The 18,375-nt window shown below is 40.9% G+C and overlaps 1 protein-coding gene across 1 annotated transcript; it reads left to right on the top strand.

Moving 5' to 3' along the window:
* Window positions 1-320: 320 nt before the first annotated feature.
* kiss1ra (KISS1 receptor a) lies at window positions 321-16,806 on the top strand. Its single transcript, XM_050074742.1, has 5 exons — window positions 321-576; window positions 5,462-5,586; window positions 14,274-14,409; window positions 14,574-14,812; window positions 16,426-16,806. The coding sequence occupies exons 1-5, from the start codon at window positions 321-323 to the stop codon at window positions 16,804-16,806; spliced, it is 1,137 nt and encodes a 378-aa protein (XP_049930699.1).
* The last annotated feature ends 1,569 nt before the right edge of the window (window positions 16,807-18,375 follow it).

Below are 18,375 nucleotides of genomic sequence, written 5' to 3'. Positions count from 1 at the left end.
CGCTGCTTTCTTTTTCATTGGATACACTCACCTCATAGTCTAGTCTCCATTGTCAGCTTTTTGCACCTTGCACTTTCCTCTACCTTTCTCCTGTGCATCTCCCTTACCTGATTTACCCCCCCCCCCCCCCCCCCCCCTTATTTTCCTCTCCTCTTTCTCCGTCTCTGACTATCCATTTTTCACTCCTTTCTTGAGCCTGAGGGCACCCAGGACTCAGCAGCTGACACATACTGCTCACCGTCTCTCCTAATTGCCATCTCTTCTCGACTTCACTTTTTTCCCCCCATCTCCCTCACGCTCAAACCGCCCGTCCTGTCACGATGTACTCCTCCGAGGAACTCTGGAACTCCACCGAGCAGGTGTGGATCAACGGCTCCAGGGCAAACTTCTCTCTAGGAAGACAAGGGGATGACGATGATGAAGAGGAAGGGGATCAGCACCCTTTCCTCACAGATGCCTGGCTGGTCCCTCTCTTCTTTTCCCTTATCATGTTAGTCGGACTGGTGGGCAACTCTCTGGTTATTTATGTGATTTCCAAGCACAGGCAGATGAGGACGGCAACCAACTTTTACATAGGTGAGTAAGAGCAAAAACAAAAAAAAATAGAAACACAAACAGGACATATTTGGGATCAGTAAGTGAGGATATTGACTCTACTATGAATCCCCAGTGACAACTTCAAATATATGCTTTAGCTTTTTGATGTCTGTCTCTTTCATCTATGCAGCAACGCTTCTGTGCATGCCAACAGTGGGTTCAAAAGAGCTTCCAGGGTTCACAAAGAGGCTGAATGTAATTTTGCTCCCTTTATGTTTGCCCAATTAGTACACAGCTATGTTTAAAAATGACCATAATGAATTACATGTTCCTGTGACTGGATTCCTCAGGAGAAATTTTCAACACGTGGAATAATTATCTGCTGGCGTTGTGTTGGGAAAATCAATCTGTGCGAGTAAGCAGTTTTTAATAACTCAAGAGCTCCGGGCTTAAAATGTGTCTCACTTGTTTGCGCTCCTTTGCAGAGGTTTGGCTGTGTATGGGGTTCATGTCGTCAAAGTAATCAATAATAAAATATGTTAAAGGTCCAACAACAAAGTACATCATGGAGTGTGTTTACATGGACATGAACAATGTTGGGGAGTAACTAGTTACGTGTAATATATCTGTTGAACTTACTGAGAAAAAAGATGGTGATTACAAAGGGGTTACATCCAAATACATACTTTTCTTTAACAGTTTTATATGTGGAATATAACAATCATTCTGTTGCTTTGCATCTGTTTGCATCAGAGTAACCAGTAATCTGTAACCTACGACATTTCAAAAGTAATCCTCCCAACACTGTAACCCAGTTACTGATTACTGCAGTCAATTTGCCCAGACATCTGTGGTGTTTACAAAAACAAACCGGCAATGGGAGATGAGAGCGACAGGAAATATTCAACACAGACGTGTTTATTTGCTACTACTTGACAACTTACTGCTAATTTCTCTCTGCACCAGTCGCCAACAGCTGTATACATGTAACAGCATCCAGTTTTCTTTTGGAATACAAATAGCTAATAAATACGGGTTGCTCATAAACAAGATAAGGCCTTATCTGGGTTGCTTAGAGATACTGACGGGACACTACAGAAACCTGGTCATAATCAGGTAACTGATGTCCATGTAAACAAACTCATGAATATGAAATGCACTGCAAGTATCTCAATTTTTTTGCATCATGAAAAGGAATTGAAAGTCTGGTTTTCATGCAAATGTAGCACCAGTTATAACCAAGTTTAAAAAAAAAATGGCAAAAGGAAAGATGAATTATTGTACGCTTCCATTCACTACTCATTCATTCGTTTTCTGTAACCGCTTCTCCTGTTGGGAGTTGAGGGGGGCTGGAGTCTATCCCAGCTGACATGGACAGGTCACCAAACTATCACTGCTCATTCACTACTGTTATGTGAATAGTAAGACCTGAACACATCCAGATAAACACTAATTCCCTTGTCAGGTGCCAGTAAACTTTTGCAGAGAAGTTGACGCAACATGTTGACATAATTAAATGAGCTCAAGTCAAACCTCAAACGATAGTAAACAATGTAGGAAATGTGATGGAGATAATTTATTAATGTACGTATTTATTCAATCCACACAGATCTGATCTTTATGTGTCTCTTCATTTGAGCAGAGGCTTAAGCGGACGTTTAAGTCACATGCGTCATGAACGTCGTAATTTATTCGCCAGTTTCCATTGCACTTTGCGTTTGTTAATACACCAATATACCTCAGCCAATTGTAACAACTTTTTCACAAGATTATTTTATACACAAATTAATAATGCAGATAAAAGCAAGTGGATGGAGAAATGCGTGTATAGATGTCGTCTGGGAATTCCATTAATCTCAGCTGTATCAAGTCAAACAAGAGAAATCAAAGGAGCCCATCAATCATAGACCTGCCTCACGTCCCCTCTGGTTTTCAGTGCACACTGACTTGAAACCAGGGTGATTGATTTTTCCTGTTGAAGTCAATTCCAACACGTCTGATCGAGCGTTGACATGTCACTTAGGAAGAAATGCAAAGGTGATTGATTAACTGAAGTTACGTCCACAGGAGATAAGAATTAAAATAAGAAACATGTTAAAAAATGCATGGCATAGATACATGTATGTGAATAAGCTTGTCTGATTCTACAACTCTAATTTACTGAAGGTGTGTCTGTGTTTACATATTGCAATGTATATGTGACATGAATGTAATCTTGAATAATACTCTCAGGCCAGAGCATTGAATCAGTTTAATATTCAGCAACATTAGATTAGCGCCTGCACCAGCTGCCCACCCTCTAAACATAACGTTCCAGCTACTATAACAGGATTAGATCAGCTGGTAAAGAAATAGGAAACAGTGTGGCATATTTGTCACAGTGACAGATTAAATACAAAAACAGGGAAAGCAAGATCATACTGATAATATTAGAACCACAACCTCTGCTGTGCGTCCTCTCTGAAGATGAATTTGTGTTTTTGTGTGTATTCATATGAAGATATTGGGCGGGCAATGTGGATTTAAATCAAGCATTTTGTTTTTGTAAGAGCCTGTGTGTGTAGGTGTACTGCACGGCCTGTTGTCAGTCCATCAACAGTTTTTCTAAAAGCAACTACAGCGCATCATCAAGTAAATACATGCTGAATCTGAAGTACTTCAAATGATTTGCCTTGTGAGACAATCCTTTGGTGGAGACAGAGACAACAGTTCAATCATCAAAACATATTACCTTCAAGAAGGGAGGATTCACTGCATGGGAATTGCTCAGGGTTGCACTGAGCAGGGAGCAAAGGAGGATGTCAAATGTTGTTGTTATACGGCAGTAAAGTTTCTGTCAGGAGGAGTTTGGGTTTGATGGATGAGTCAACAATACATCAGGCCAACACATGCTCACTCTGACCTCGTTGCATATCAACGTTTGGTCATGGACTTTCCATGTCCAGATACAACATGAAAGATACCCTGGGTGCGTTGGTTGTGACGTTCTGAGAGGCCGTGTCAAGTTTTGCCTGTTACAAGCATGAAATTTACCATTTACAAAATAAACGCACAAAGTCAGTACAATGCTAATTGACGTTTTTTTCTTCTTCAACAACTAACGCATGGTTAGGTTTAGGAAAAAAGAACAGGGTTGGCTTTATAATCTTTGGGACGCAAACACCGCTCTCCCAGGTGTAAGTCAGTGCTTGTTGTTAACTTTCGTTCTTGGCAGGCTGCATTACCTTAAAACTATAACTGCGACGGATTTCGAAAACTTCAGAGTGAGACTAGGTTGATCAGACTGTAACACGGGAGGAGACCACTGTTCTTTTCCTGTTTGCATCCAACAGTCAACATTGTTTTATATGTATACATATACATATATATATGTATATATATATATATATATATATATATATGTTCTTAAAGCATGACCACAATACTTTCTAAACCTTAACCATATTTACTATTGTAACCATGGCAACAAAGATGCCCGAACCTTAACATAATTGACATTATAACCATGGATGTATAAAGAGACCTGCATACAGCATTGGAGGTGGGACCCCATTCATTCCTATGAAATTTACTATGTGGCAAATAAAGCAAAAAAAGCTCTATTTCTGTGGTATGAAATAACCAAAATGATCAGCACTGCTTCCGCATCATTGGGCCAAAAGTGCAAGCACACTAGTGACTTCCAAAGGCTGAGCCAGCTACTTCCGATTTAGCGCTCCTCTAACTTGAATGGGGATAAAATGATATAATCTTACAGCTCTTCTAGACTTTCTAAATGCTATCTGAAAGAATGGATCAGAAAGTTCAGGACAGTCTTAAGGGTTTAATCTTAAGTGAGCGCATTGTGTCTTTTAAATTCTGATGGTGAAATGAATCATTTCATGGGGGTTGTGATGCTCTACTGATGGGGAAAAAGTCTGTTTGGGCCCAATGACATCATGTGTCAGTTGTAATTCCACTGTTTGGCCACTTCGAAAATTGGCTTCCAAGCCTGGCGTACTTCCTGGGGGCCTGATTTTAACCCAAGCAACAATGTTTCCAACAATGTTTCTCTTGGTGTAAACAAACCATGTTTTCTGATGTAACCATTGTGACATCATAAAACAGACAGTTTTGGAAGGCGCAGACAAATTATATTGTCCTGCCGATAGTGGCATCAGATCAGAAAACATGGAGCATGGACAAACTGTGTATTTTGTCATTTAAGTTGGAAAGAGTTTCCCATTAATTCAGAGTGCTGTTGGAATATAACGTTATATTACAATGTAGTTATTCAGAGCACCACACTCTCAGAGTGATAAAGCGCTGTCTGGGCACAGACAGAGCAGCAGAGTAACAAGCACAGTGAAAGTGAAACTTAATCATTCCTTAATTCATATACACATAGGATGCTCTATATCTTAGAGCAACAATGTAATCATTTTAATGTACAGCATCTGACTGAATTTACAGAAGCACCCATTGAAAATCAGTCTTGTTTTTTTAGCCTTCTTTAGATTAAATCGGCTGTGTTCCAATAACGTTAATGCAGCAACAGAAAGTTTGCTGATCTGGGTCACCCTCCTCGTGTCAGCTATGGCCACAGAAGCTAATTCTGTGGGAAACACTGTCAGAGGAATTGTTGCCAAGAAAGCCAGCAAATATATGTATTTGAGACAAAACAAGGGATATTTTGCATATTTGTTGAAAAATTACTTGAGTTGTTTTAGCTCTAATGTGGTGTCATTAAGCCTGCACACATAACAATGCACTACCAGATGTCACTGTCAGATAATTAAAAGCATATCCACTCGTAGTTGTTAAATGGTGCTTTGCTGCTTCTCTTGAATCTTTGAATAATCTACGTAATATTTTGCTGACACAACCTCAGTCACAATATCTGTGAAACACCAGACAACCTGTATGTTGTTTTGTCTTTGTGCAGCAAACCTGGCAGCCACTGACATCATCTTCTTGGTGTGCTGCGTCCCCTTCACTGCCACCCTCTATCCTCTCCCTGGATGGATCTTTGGCAACTTCATGTGCAAATTTGTTGCGTTCCTACAGCAGGTAAACACATGTCTTGCGTTTTTTCAATCCTATCACATTTATAATTATATTTTCCTTGACTCAGAATGTGCTTTCACACACAAAGAAGTATTATTTTCTGTGCTTTCTACAAAAGGGACTGAAAAACAGTTATTTATTGGATATGCTCTTAAATTTGGACAAACCCTGATGATTATTATAATCTGATAAATTTACTCACAGCAATGACATTTAGAACTTTGGTACAATCAGATGCCATTTACCAATAGCAGCCAAATGTTCACTGATTTCATAACTGGACTGTGTGTCATAGAAAAACCCATCCTGTTCATCCAGTCAAGGAGGTCACAGCTTGTCCTTTTGAAACTACAGTAAAGGTCTCAAAAAAGCTTCAGTCTACAAAAAGCCATTGTTGCCTTGATTGCTGGTTTTTCAAAAGAGTTTCATCTACACAGTTGCTAGATGATGACAGTAACTCAAAAAGATGTCTGAGCAACAACCAAACCCCAATGGAAGAAAAAGGACACGAGGAGAAGCACAAAACAACTGCTCACTGAAAACAAAATCTACAGGTTGCAATAACATACAATTTAGAGAAATATTTAGATGTGTGCCACCATCAGACCAGAAGGGAGCAATGAACTCTCTACACATGATCAGAGCCATCTTATTTATGTGCTAACTCCCTGTTGGGTATGGACAGCAGTACAAGCAGAAATCGCTGAATAAAGCGGCGCCACTTGCTTACGTTAGCTCCACCAGACCCATGTGGTGAGCAGTGTAGTAGACTGAAGAGTACAAAAATTAACCTATAGACCTACATGCAAGTTACGATCAAAAATATTCTCTGCCATTCTCTACTATTTAATCGTTGACATCTCTAATCAGCATTGGAATTTTAACTTGTAATCTCGCCTGGTTGTTGGGGCAGCAGGCCAGACCCAGTGCATACTGGAGGTCATGGTGTGATGAAGCGAACAGGACCACATCATCTGCAAAAAGCAGAGATGCAATTCTGAGGTCCCCAAACTGGACCCCTTCCTCCCCCTGGCTGCGCCCCGAGATCTTGTCCATGAATATCACAAACAGGATCGGTGACAAGGGGCAACACCCACAAGAACATGTTTGACTTTACACAGAGTATGCGGACGCAGCTCTCACTGTGGTCATACAGGGACTGGATGGCTTGTTGCAGTGACCCTGGTACCCCTCACAAGTCTTCCCAAGGTATGTCATAAGCCTTTTCCGTGTGCTGATCCCTGGCATTGCGGACTGGCTAATATCACCATCTGCCATGGTCTACCCAGTTGTGTCCTGAGGCATTTTGATCCACAGCATCTGAGAGCGCTCCTTAGAAATCAAAAGTTAACTGAGACATTCTAGACTAACTCGCATTTGTGATATGGTCTGGTGATGTCAGGAGATTAGTGCATCTTGCACAAATCCATCATTAAGGAGCAAACAAGGAAAGGCGGCAAACCGTTAACTCCATGCAGCTTATTCAAAGAGGATAGCCAATTAAAATATGCTTAATTACACATGTGCTGATGAGTGGGCATGAAGCTCAGACATTAAAAATGCATGTTTCTCTGCTACATTGTCATTATCCATGCACTAATAACTATAGACTACTAAAAATATGCTCAATTACCACCCAGACCCAAGTAGCTTGACAAGGCGCTACTGTCAGTGAGGATCTTACAGAAGAGCTACAGCTCCTGTTTAGTTAATATAATAAGCAGCTTGTCAAAAGATGCATAATGTAAACCATCACTGTCCTCGAAAGAAAATTGAGCTTGACTGAAATATGTGGTGAATTCAATTAAATTTCTGTTTGGTTTGGAGGTTGGGTTAAGAGTGTATCTCATTCATTATGGAGCTAGAAGGGAGGAAGAGACGATCTGTCAGATTTAAAAAGAGGATTTTTTTTTTCCTTTTGAATGCAGAACGACGGGATGGTCATGACTAATTTGAGCATGAAAGAATAAAGTGTCAGTCTAGAGGCTCGCGGGCAGAATGGCTAAAAGCATTTTTTAATAGAAAACACAGAAATGTGATTTAGTTTATTCATCTGAACATGGAATCTAGTGCCATGTGAGCTTGTCCTTGGTAAACCAATGACTCCTGAGGATGACGATTGAACCCGGGCCTTATTTTGGAAAACAAATTGCTTTGCGTGATTTTCTGTCCGTTTCATCAAACCATTTCTCTGCCTTTTATCATTCAACCTTGCATTCTAAAACATTTTAATAAGTTTCTATGAAGGAGGGCATTCCATCATTTATTATTACATGTGCATGGGAGAAGGTTAATAAGGCTTTTATGGATGATTATGAGACTCACTGGTCTTTTTGCCTCAGTCGCAGACATTTTTCAAAGAAATATAGATGGTTAATCTGAGTAATGTCTCAAAATGTCTGCAGTTCGATGAAGAGAACCAAAGGGCAGGTGGAGTAAACTGTGCTTTCTCGTTTACACCCATCATCAATCTTTGTTTAAGCAACACTACATGACAGATCGCCCCACTACTGTTACTACTTCATATAGTACAATTGATTGTACCACAGCAGGGAACAGCTGAGGGCTTGAAAGGTTGATCCACACTGAAGTCTCAGCAGTAACTTAAAAAGCTGAAACCAATCACACAAGCGAGATGTAACGTGGTAATTAGGGAGACTTAAAGGTGCTTCTAGGCAGGGTTTGTTAATTTTGGACAGTGACAGGTATCAAGCGTCTTATCGAAAGGCCTTTGCACACTTATTCAGTTTTTTCCTTATGTGCTGTTTTAATCCATCATCTGAAAATAACAGTCACACACAGAAACCTTGCACACTGATTCCAGTGTTTTATTTTTTAAATTTATTGTGAAAATTTGCAAGACTTGCCTCCTCTGCCTCTCTCCACTGGAGTTACCTGTTTGGCTGTCACAACTCTCTCCCTGTCTTTCATTTGGCACCGCAGCTGCATGCAGGAGCTGTATATTACTATCCGACCTGTTGAAAGTGAGCTGCCTGAGTCATGAAATCATTCTGTGCCCCCCCTTCCTCTGTCCCACCACCACATATTCTTCACTGATTCTTGGTCAAACATCTCTCTAAAGGCTTCTGATGGAAACTTTACGAGTACTGTAATGACACACGAAAGTTTTGGACTCAGTGTGCATACGTGATTGGCACAAGGTGAAGTCATATTTGTAACAAATCAGTTCAGGGAGGACCCAGATGCAGACTAATGAGCAGGTTGAAGTTTTAACAAAAAGCGAGCTTTATTGCAGCGGCTAAAAAACATCTGGAACAGGCAAGTAACTAAAAGTCCAAATGAAAGCAGAACCAAAACTAAACAGAAAACCCACCGCGAAAATACATTGAACTTGGTTAAAAAATAATCCAAACACAAGATACTAGGCAGGAAATGGAGCACGGAACGACACCAGGAACGACACCAAGAACACGGAGATGAGAGCGGGATGAATGCAGGACAAACTGACAAAGAACAAAGGGAAACACACAGATATATATACAAAGAAAACTAATCACAAGAACGAGACACAGTTGGAGTAGGTGGATATGGGCAAAATGAGGGAAATGGGGATTGGCTAAGAACAAGGGTGTGGAGGGGAACATTGGGGTGGAGCAAAGAAGACTAACACAGGACAGATGTGAAGGGAAGACTCTGGGAACAGGGAAGGACTAATGAGACTGAAAGAAGACAGGTGTGACAGGAAACAGACAAAGACAGGAAGTAAAACCAGACATGACACATGAGGAGAGAATCTACAAAATAAAACAGGAAGCAGATTAAACATGAATTAATAACACAAAACAAGGAACACAAACAGAAAACTCAAAAACAAAGGCCATAGAATAACAGAATATAACAGAATTTAAAGCTGCATTGACTCGCCACAGCTGGAGAACGTCATATTAGACGTTCATATTAGGCTATGAAAATAGAATTAGTACAAAATCCTTCGCAGTCACAAGTACAGCGCAAGTTTTGCTGCACTGGTGAAGTACTGTACAGATAATTTTGCACTCTTAACCACATGTTTAACAGTGGAAACTTGTAATAGTAATACCACTTAATAGGGATAATATTAAACTTGCATGCCTGCACAGAGCAGCATGGGCATGTTTTTAAAAACCTGTTGGTCCGTCCTCTGGCACCATCCTCCCAACTGACTTTACTTTTAGATGCAATGAATTCAGCAGCCTCTAGACGAGACAAAATGGGCTTTATTCCCTCGTTAGGTGCAAGAAATTTATCAAAACAGGTGTTACTTGAAAGACAAGAATGCGCTGACAAGGGAAAAAAGAAAGTCGGCCTTCTGTCTGTGATTTAATGGGTGAGAAAAGCAACATTAAGCTGTTTTGTACTGCGGTAAAGTTGGACAACAGGACATATGCTAGCTTTCATTCATTCCTGTATTATATTTATTTCTTATGTGCACAAAGTAGGATGGAAACTTGTATTCTATATCTTTTTGGAAGTGAGGAGCTACATCTCTGCTTTCATTTTGGTTTCTTTTTCTCATCCCCTTGAAGAACTCTCCATCTTCAACAAATGGATCCAAGACAGAGATTTCAGCTTTTTACTCCCTTAGACCTACATCTGCTCTGTGCTGAGAGAAAAACTTCTCTTTATCTGCAATGTTGGCTTGAGATATCATGTTACCGTAATAGGTGATGATTAAAGGAAGAGTGAAACAAACAGCTCCTCGCCATCCTACGTCAATATTTACATCAGTACGGAATATTTAAAAGGGTGGCCTGAATAAATCAGGGGTTTTCTTCAAAGCTACATATGATAAACTATATTTTCAATGATGGTAAAAGATCAAGAGAGAAATGCAGAGGTCCTTCTTGAATACGTTATGTTGACCTCCTTTTCTTTATTATTCTTTATGTATTATTCCTTCTTTTGGTCTTTATTATTCTTTTATCTTTACAAGTTTGATGACGAAAAACTGCACTTCAGGCTGTTATTAAATAAGAGTTGTTAGAGTTGATATATATATTTTTTAACAAGAACAGCATGTGGATAATAAATAAATATAACCCCAATAAAATCCTAGTGTAAAACATAATTTGATCTTTCCTCCTCTCACTAAAAGAAATGAGAACAAAGATGTGATAGAAGATAGAGACATGATCTAAATATATTCTCTTTGCAGTGTCCAAGCCCATTCCTCTGAACAGACAATATGCATTGAAGATAACAAGGCGGTGTGTCCTTAATGCACCAGAGTCTTATAAATTGAGGAATCGCGGTACCCCCGTCCTTAGTGGCCTCAACATTGAACTTATCGTGACCCCTTTCTGTCTCTCTCATCATATCCTTTGAAACACTGATGTGGTGCTCCGAACCTCTGGAGGGTAATGGGTGCTGGCTTCACAGTCGCAGATAAGAGGTGGAAAGAGAAATAGGCAGATACATAGACAAAAGAGGGCCAAAATTAGATCCCCTTTGGAAAAGAGCATCGAGAGAACTTCTGACCTCTCATTTGTTAGCCCTGCTGCACACATTTCAAAGCAATATGGATACGCTTACCCTTAGCGGTCCGTGTATTTGAGGTGAAGAAAAAATCATTTTTGTGAAAAGGATGAAAGTGGAGGGCTGTCTAATCCTCCTCTGCTGAAAATCAATGTACAGATGTATACGAAAAGAAGACATCAATAGAAACTCTCCATTCTGAGAGTGCGTTCTACTGCAGAACATAATGACTGAGAGACTTATGTTATAATATATTGGAGAGTGAGTGAGTCAAACTCGGAGTAGCCAACCTGAGCATTTCTTTTGTAGCATGAATTCCTCATTTGGCCCTAAAATTAGCATTCTGCTAATGCGTCTGGGTTTAATTGAATCAAGCATCATTGAACCCTATTAAAAATGAAATTGAATGATTTGTTCATATGCTAATTAAAAATACTTATCGCAAATGCAGCCTCCGCTCTGCTTCCCGTCTTCCTGTTCCTCTGTGTGTCGCCTCTCCCTCGCTCTTCCTGCATGCTCTTCAGTTTAAAAGCACGAGAGCTCATTAGCAAAGGACTCAGACAAGTCGGAGAGCGAGTCTGAAATAACGCAGGACAAAAAAACGCTGACTGAACTTTTCTTTTGCTTCTTAATGAGGGGTGATTATCTACAACACTGTATGCAAAGGACGCTATTAGAAAGGTGGTGGCCAACCACTGTTGCAATTAAGCCTCCCAAGCTATTTTAGGAGATCGCATTAGTTTGTGACAGGCGCGCTGAGAAAACAACTTCCTCTAATAGCCTGGACTTTTGTATCTACCCAAAAATTGCATTACTTCTGGCACTAGAAATTGTCCGACATCTTACATCTGTTGTACAACTTTTGCTCCATGAACTTTACTTATATACACTCAGTGTTTGGTGAAGTCTCTATGGATAAATCCAAAGGATTGTCCACAGGAAGTGCTGCAGTTATTTTCAGTGTTAGAAACTGTGATGTGTGGGTGTTCTATGGAGAGAAGAATATCTATAATGCCGGCCATGCTCTAGAGGACTTTGAAAAGACTTTGACGTACTTTTAAAAGACTACAGTCTGACACCCCTTCACATCTAAAAACAATGAATTTTTATTCACACTATAGGATTTTGCAAAGACTGGGGATCCCGCAGGGTCACTGTTTCCAAGACAACAACTAGATTGCTCTTGAGATTGTTTCCCATCCTGCTCCTGGTGGAAAATATTACGCCAAACCCCCTTTGAGAAATATGACATATAAACAATGTCCGCAAAAACACATAACTCTAGGTGTTATATCTTGACTTGACAGTATTTGTGTCAGTTCTCCATCGATATGATTCATAAAGATAAAGTGTAACTTTTCCAGCCTCCATGGTTAACTGTTCTGTTTCAGTGGGAGGAGACAGTAGGAATGAGAGGTGAACCATTTCAAAAATAAGGATTTCTTGTCAAATAAGTGCCGGTTGGTGGATCAGACACATGCCGAATTAAACAGACTCTTGTTCACTCATCAGCTTCACCAGTTTCTTATTCTTTTCCAAAGTACAACAGAATTGAGACTCGTTGATGTCTCCCCAGAGTTCCCTTCAAATTGACTGTCTACCTGGTTTGCTGCTTCCTGTTTGGTGCTGGAAAGAGTGCTGCTATTGGTCAATGACAATGTTCGCAACATTGAACTTTACTATTTGCATAAGCAAAGACTAACCAATTAACAATATATTTACAATGATATTAAAGATATTTGCTTTTGGGGCAGCACGGTGGTGTGGTGGTTAGAGCTGTTGCCTCACAACAAGAGGGTTCCTGGTTCGATCCCGGGAGCCCTCCTGTGTGGAGTTTGCATGTTCTCCCCGTGTCAGCGTGGGTTTTCTCTGGGTACTCCGGCTTCCTCCCACAGTCCAAAGACATGCAGGTTGTGGATAGATTACTTGGTGACTCTAAATTGTCCGTAGGTGTGAATAGTCTCTGTGTGTCAGCCCTGCGATAGTCTGGCAAACTGTCCAGGGTGCACCCTGCCTCTCACCCAATGTCAGCTGGGATAGGTTCCAGTCCCCCCGCGAATGTGGTTCGAAAATGGATGGATGGATATTTGGTTTTGCCCAAATGCCAAGACGAGCTAAGACAATTTGGACTGAGTTTAATGACTAACAACCAGTGAACCGGGTGAGAGTGGACTCAAATTCACGACTCTGGAGACAGTTTGGGTTGAAATACACAGTCTTTACTCATCAAAAGGTGGTTTGGTACACAGAAGAGCTATCAGTGAAGGCAAACAAATCCAGCAGAGATGAGGCAGAGGCAGAGGCAATCAACAGACTAAATCCAATAACCAAGAAAAAAATACAACACTGAGGGAAACGAAAGGCTGGACACACAAGGAGCTAAGACAAACTGGCACTGAGACAAACTGACACACCAAATTCCCCCTACTCTGAGGGGAAGGACAACGAGACGCAGGTGAAGTCATCAAAAGGGAGGGAAAACACACAGGGGCAGGAAGTGAAGTGATCTGAAATGAGAGGAGATGTGAGTTTCAAAGTAAAACAGGAAACACCACGAAACAATGAAATAAAAAACCTAACCTGAGAAACCTGAGCTGTGATAATGACAACCTTAGACCAGACAGTCAATGTCTCGGGACCGTGCCATAACTCTAGCAAAACCATTCTGATATCAGCAGTAAACGTCATTTATGTGCTGCAGTACTGCAGCAATGAGCTAGCCAGTGGGATACACATATGGGGACTCACATGTACTAACATACACATGCAGCCAGACCATCTTCCCCAACAACAAACAAAGAAGCTTAGATTATAACACACGCAGAGAGATCCTGACTTCATCCTCTGCTCAGGACGCCATTGTACCACTATGTCTTTACATAGCAAATAGTGGTTTGCTGGTATATTAATGCTCTTAATATCATATAGAGCTCATTTAAACAAGTGCTGCGTCTGAACATAAAATACTTTGATCACGCTTTATTGGAAAAATGAATAAATGATGTTGTCAGTGGACATTTTTCAGATACAGTCAGTACTGACATTCTGCAACTTGGAAGATATGTTAATTAACAGAATTTCCTCATTATGCTGTTATGTGCTCTCGCCAATTGGTAGAATGGAAAATTATTTGCCAGGGGACAGGGTTGGAATAGCAGTGCATGTCTTTGTAGGGAAGAATATAATCCATGTATATGTTTTACTATCTTTCCCAGGTGACAGTCCAAGCCACCTGTATCACTCTGACAGCTATGAGTGGGGACCGCTGTTACGTCACTGTCTACCCTCTGAAATCTCTCCGCCATCGCACCCCAAGAGTAGCCATGATTGTCAGCATCTGCATTTGGATTGGTACGTCCTGCTGGTTGAATGAAAATGACTCTCCTCCATTCCTTTTAGGAACATTAAGTCTTCATTTCTTAATTAATGAACCACAGTTAATGAATAATTATGGAAAGGAAAATAATGTGAATGATCTCAACCACTGCAGCTAACGCAGTCCTTGTCCTCTCCAGGCTCCTTCATCCTGTCCACCCCGATTTTAATGTACCAGCGTATAGAGGAGGGTTATTGGTACGGCCCGAGGCAGTACTGCATGGAGAGATTTCCCTCAAAGACACATGAGAGGGCTTTCATCCTCTACCAGTTCATTGCTGCCTACCTGCTGCCTGTCCTCACTATCTCATTCTGCTACACTCTGATGGTGAAGAGGGTGGGCCAGCCCACTGTGGAACCTGTAGATAACAACTATCAGGTATGGACAACGTTTGTTTTGCTTGTTTTGTGCTTAATGTAACTGCTTGACTTGGCTCAAAGTTTTGACTCCAAACCCTCATTACTACTTTTATAATTTAAAGTTAAAAAGCTCTTCTCTTCTTTATATGGTGGCACTACCTGTCCCTTTATAATATGTGTTATCTTGCTTTGATGTTAGCGGTCTTTGAAAATGTCTTTCAAAGCACTTTCCTTTAAAGTAACTTTACATAATAACAATGGATCAAATGACTGTGTAATATAAAAGGTGTCGCTCATAGTGACAAACCCACAGAAAATTATAACCCAACTCTACAGGTTCCTTTAGCTCTGTGGAGCGTTTCAGCATCTTTTAGCCCTTTGCTTTTGTTTTACAGCCTGTAACTTCAATGTTTAACTTGACCCTCACTACTTCCGTGGTGTTTTCAGCTGCAGCAGGCATCTGTTTTCAGTGTATATGATCTAAAAACCAACTGTACACTACCTGCACAGGATCAAATGACATGCAGACAAAGTTAGCAACCAGCTGGTTAACATAGTGGAGAATTTAGCAGCCAATGAGTCAGATGGAGAGTTGGTGGAGACCAAAGACAGAGCTGTAAGAGGAGTCAATATTACTTTTATCCAACACTCCGAATAAATGATCATGTTGCTCTGTGTAACTGATGGATGTGTAAGTTGTCTCTTTCTTATGAATGCGGTATATCAACTTGAAAGGTGATGGTATGTCACTGTTGTGTCTACCGCTTGTTTATGCTGCCCCCGACTGGCCAAAAAAAAAAACATAGATTCTGGTGCAAACAGTTTTACAATCTATGTGCCAAACTCGAGGCTTCAAAACGGCAGCCCACAAACCAATGGGTGGCGTCACGGTGGCTACGTCCATTATTTTTACAATCTATGGAATATGCAAACTGATGCCAAGACATGTCTGTTTGAGTTGAAAATGTTCTTAACTTGAGCAAAACATTTGTGCTTGGGGCTTTCGTAGGACTTCATCCTGCTGTTCACACACTCAGTTGCTAGCTAGCCTCTCGCTATGTTTGTACAGTTGGTACATTGGCTGTTGGGAGGTATAAACTCAGACTGCTCAAATGGTTCAGTGGTCAAATTTACGCAAATGCATGGTAAAAATTCACTTTGCTTTCTTTCTGAGCCATAGACAGTAAAGATGGATGACATGACAGCTCCCCAAATTGAAGACAAAACATTTTGATCGCCCCCTTGTGGCAGGCTGCAGTAAAGGTCGTATACCCCATCCACTTCATGTTAGTGGATGAGACATGGGCCGAACTAAAAGATCAAAGCACACAACAACTTTCTTTGTTGTTTGTTTTTTGGTTTTAACCAGACATTTCATGGCATAAAAGGGGATGTGTATTCATGATTGACAGCTGTGCGTACTAATTGGTGTGCTTGAGATAAATGGCAATTGTCGGGACTGGTTGGATGGCGCAGACTCTGGCTATAAATAATGTCAACCGTGCAAGATGGCAGCAGCCGTCCAAGATATTTTGGCTTTTTGTACAGTAGAAGACAATGGAGATGCATTATCCATCTTTATACACAGTCAGTGGTTTGATCGCACCTCTCCTCTCATCCTTTCCTCTTTAGGTCAACCTCCTGTCTGAGAGAACTATCAGTATCAGAAGCAAAGTCTCCAAGATGGTTGTGGTAATTGTCCTCCTCTTCGCCATCTGCTGGGGTCCCATTCAGATCTTTGTCCTCTTCCAGTCTTTCTATCCAAACTACCAGGCCAACTACGCCACATACAAGATCAAGACATGGGCCAACTGCATGTCCTACGCCAACTCTTCGGTCAACCCCATAGTTTACGGTTTCATGGGAGCCACCTTCCAAAAGTCCTTTAGGAAAACCTTCCCGTTTCTGTTCAAGCATAAGGTCAGAGATAGCAGCATGGCTTCCAGGACTGCCAACGCTGAGATCAAGTTTGTTGCTGCAGAGGAAGGCAACAATAATAATGCAACAAATTAAATCTGGCAATTCAAAATTGCAAGAATGGGATTATTGTTTGCATCCAGAGCTATCGCTGCAAGAAGACAATAAAATACTGAACATTTTCCAGCCATGGGTTCAGTGTGTGAAAGTCTTCAGAGAGCAACTGGCTGATTTCAAAAGGACAGACTGTGTTTGGCAGACATGTTTAAGTTATGTTAATAAATACAACTGATTAACCAACTGATGAGGGGAAACAGAGACTCATAATACAGATGGACACTAACAGTGTTTGGCACAATATATTACCTGTTTGACTGCCAAGGCCAGGCACTAACATCATCTATCGAGCTGCCAAACACCACCGCCAAATAACACAGTCAGACAGTCGTTCACATCGGTTGACGAAAGAGGAGATTTGCCTGAAAGATGCTGCCGGGAGTCCTAATCCCTGTAAGATCATGGCTGACAGGGTCGTCAGCTTTGTTATAAACTATTCAGCATTGACAGCTGATGATATTATGTATTCTACGACACATGAGAATATGCTTTTTTGGAAATGACTGAAGGCTGAATGTGCATTTTGAATGGACAATTATTACTCTAGAACAGATGCCTATGGACATGTTATTCTTTCATTTATGTGGCTGACATTTGTTCCTATCACTGGAGAGGAGAAGGAATATTTAACTCTTTCTGTGCCTGTCATTCTGGGAAGCACTTAGTACTACACAATTTCTTAAAGGACAGTTTGACATTTTGGAAAATAAACCTTTTCGCACTGTGACTGTTAACATATGGAGCTAAAGCCAGGAGGTTATTAGGTTAGCTTAAGATGAAGACTGGAACCAGGGGACACAGTTAGCCCAGCCCTATCTAAAGTTAAAAAATAAGCAAACCGTGAACTTTTGTTGCATCTCTTTCCCTTATTTCCTTTAATTTTCCCGACAAAAACACAAACAAAAAACTCAGATGCACACAGATGAAACAAACAACATATGAGTCAATTAATTTCCAGGCAGATTGTCAGTAGAAAATGTTAGCGTTGTACGTTTGTACGTTTGTCATATCACTGCTGACGCCGCACTGTGTTACGGCGTATTGTTGTGTTGAAGAGGGAGCTATGCAGGAAGGCAAAGCTCTCACTGTACCAATCCACCTATGTCCCAGCTCTCACCAGTGGTCATGAGCATTGGGTAGTGACCGAAAGAATGAGACTGCAGATAAATGCAGTTGAAATGAGTTTTTCCTCTGTAAGATGGGGAGAGGGATGTCTGGCGTATCTTACTCAGCCTGCTGCCCCCAAAAACCAGGCCCTAGATAATGCATGACTAAATTGGATGGATGGATGGATGGATGAACATTTCTGCAAACTACAAATATGTTACTTTTGTGCATGGTGGATGGTGTGACACCTAGGCAAGATGCCTGCCACGCTGCAGACAGACAAAAGACCAAACTTTTTTTCTTTTAGACAGTCATCGCTGTGTTTCCATCAGCGTTGCAGTCACCAAACATGAGGGTTTTTAAGCGACCAGTACCCGTGTTTCCAAGGGGATAGTGCCACAATAAGCAATTGCATTACCTGCCGGGATTATTGTACCAAAA

The sequence above is a fragment of the Epinephelus moara genome, chromosome 21 (genome assembly GCF_006386435.1).
Source record: "Epinephelus moara isolate mb chromosome 21, YSFRI_EMoa_1.0, whole genome shotgun sequence".
Classification (NCBI taxonomy): Eukaryota; Metazoa; Chordata; class Actinopteri; order Perciformes; family Serranidae; genus Epinephelus; species Epinephelus moara.
Note: the sequence above shows the minus strand (reverse complement) of the source record. Positions and strands in the feature narration are given on the sequence as shown.

Coding starts and splice junctions, on each gene's coding strand:
- kiss1ra (XM_050074742.1), top strand. CDS start 321: ATGTACTCCTCCGAGGAACTCTGGAACTCCACCGAGCAGGTGTGGATC. Junction 577..5,461: donor GGCAACCAACTTTTACATAG/GTGAGTAAGAGC, acceptor GTCTTTGTGCAG/CAAACCTGGCAGCCACTGAC. Junction 5,587..14,273: donor TTGTTGCGTTCCTACAGCAG/GTAAACACATGT, acceptor TATCTTTCCCAG/GTGACAGTCCAAGCCACCTG.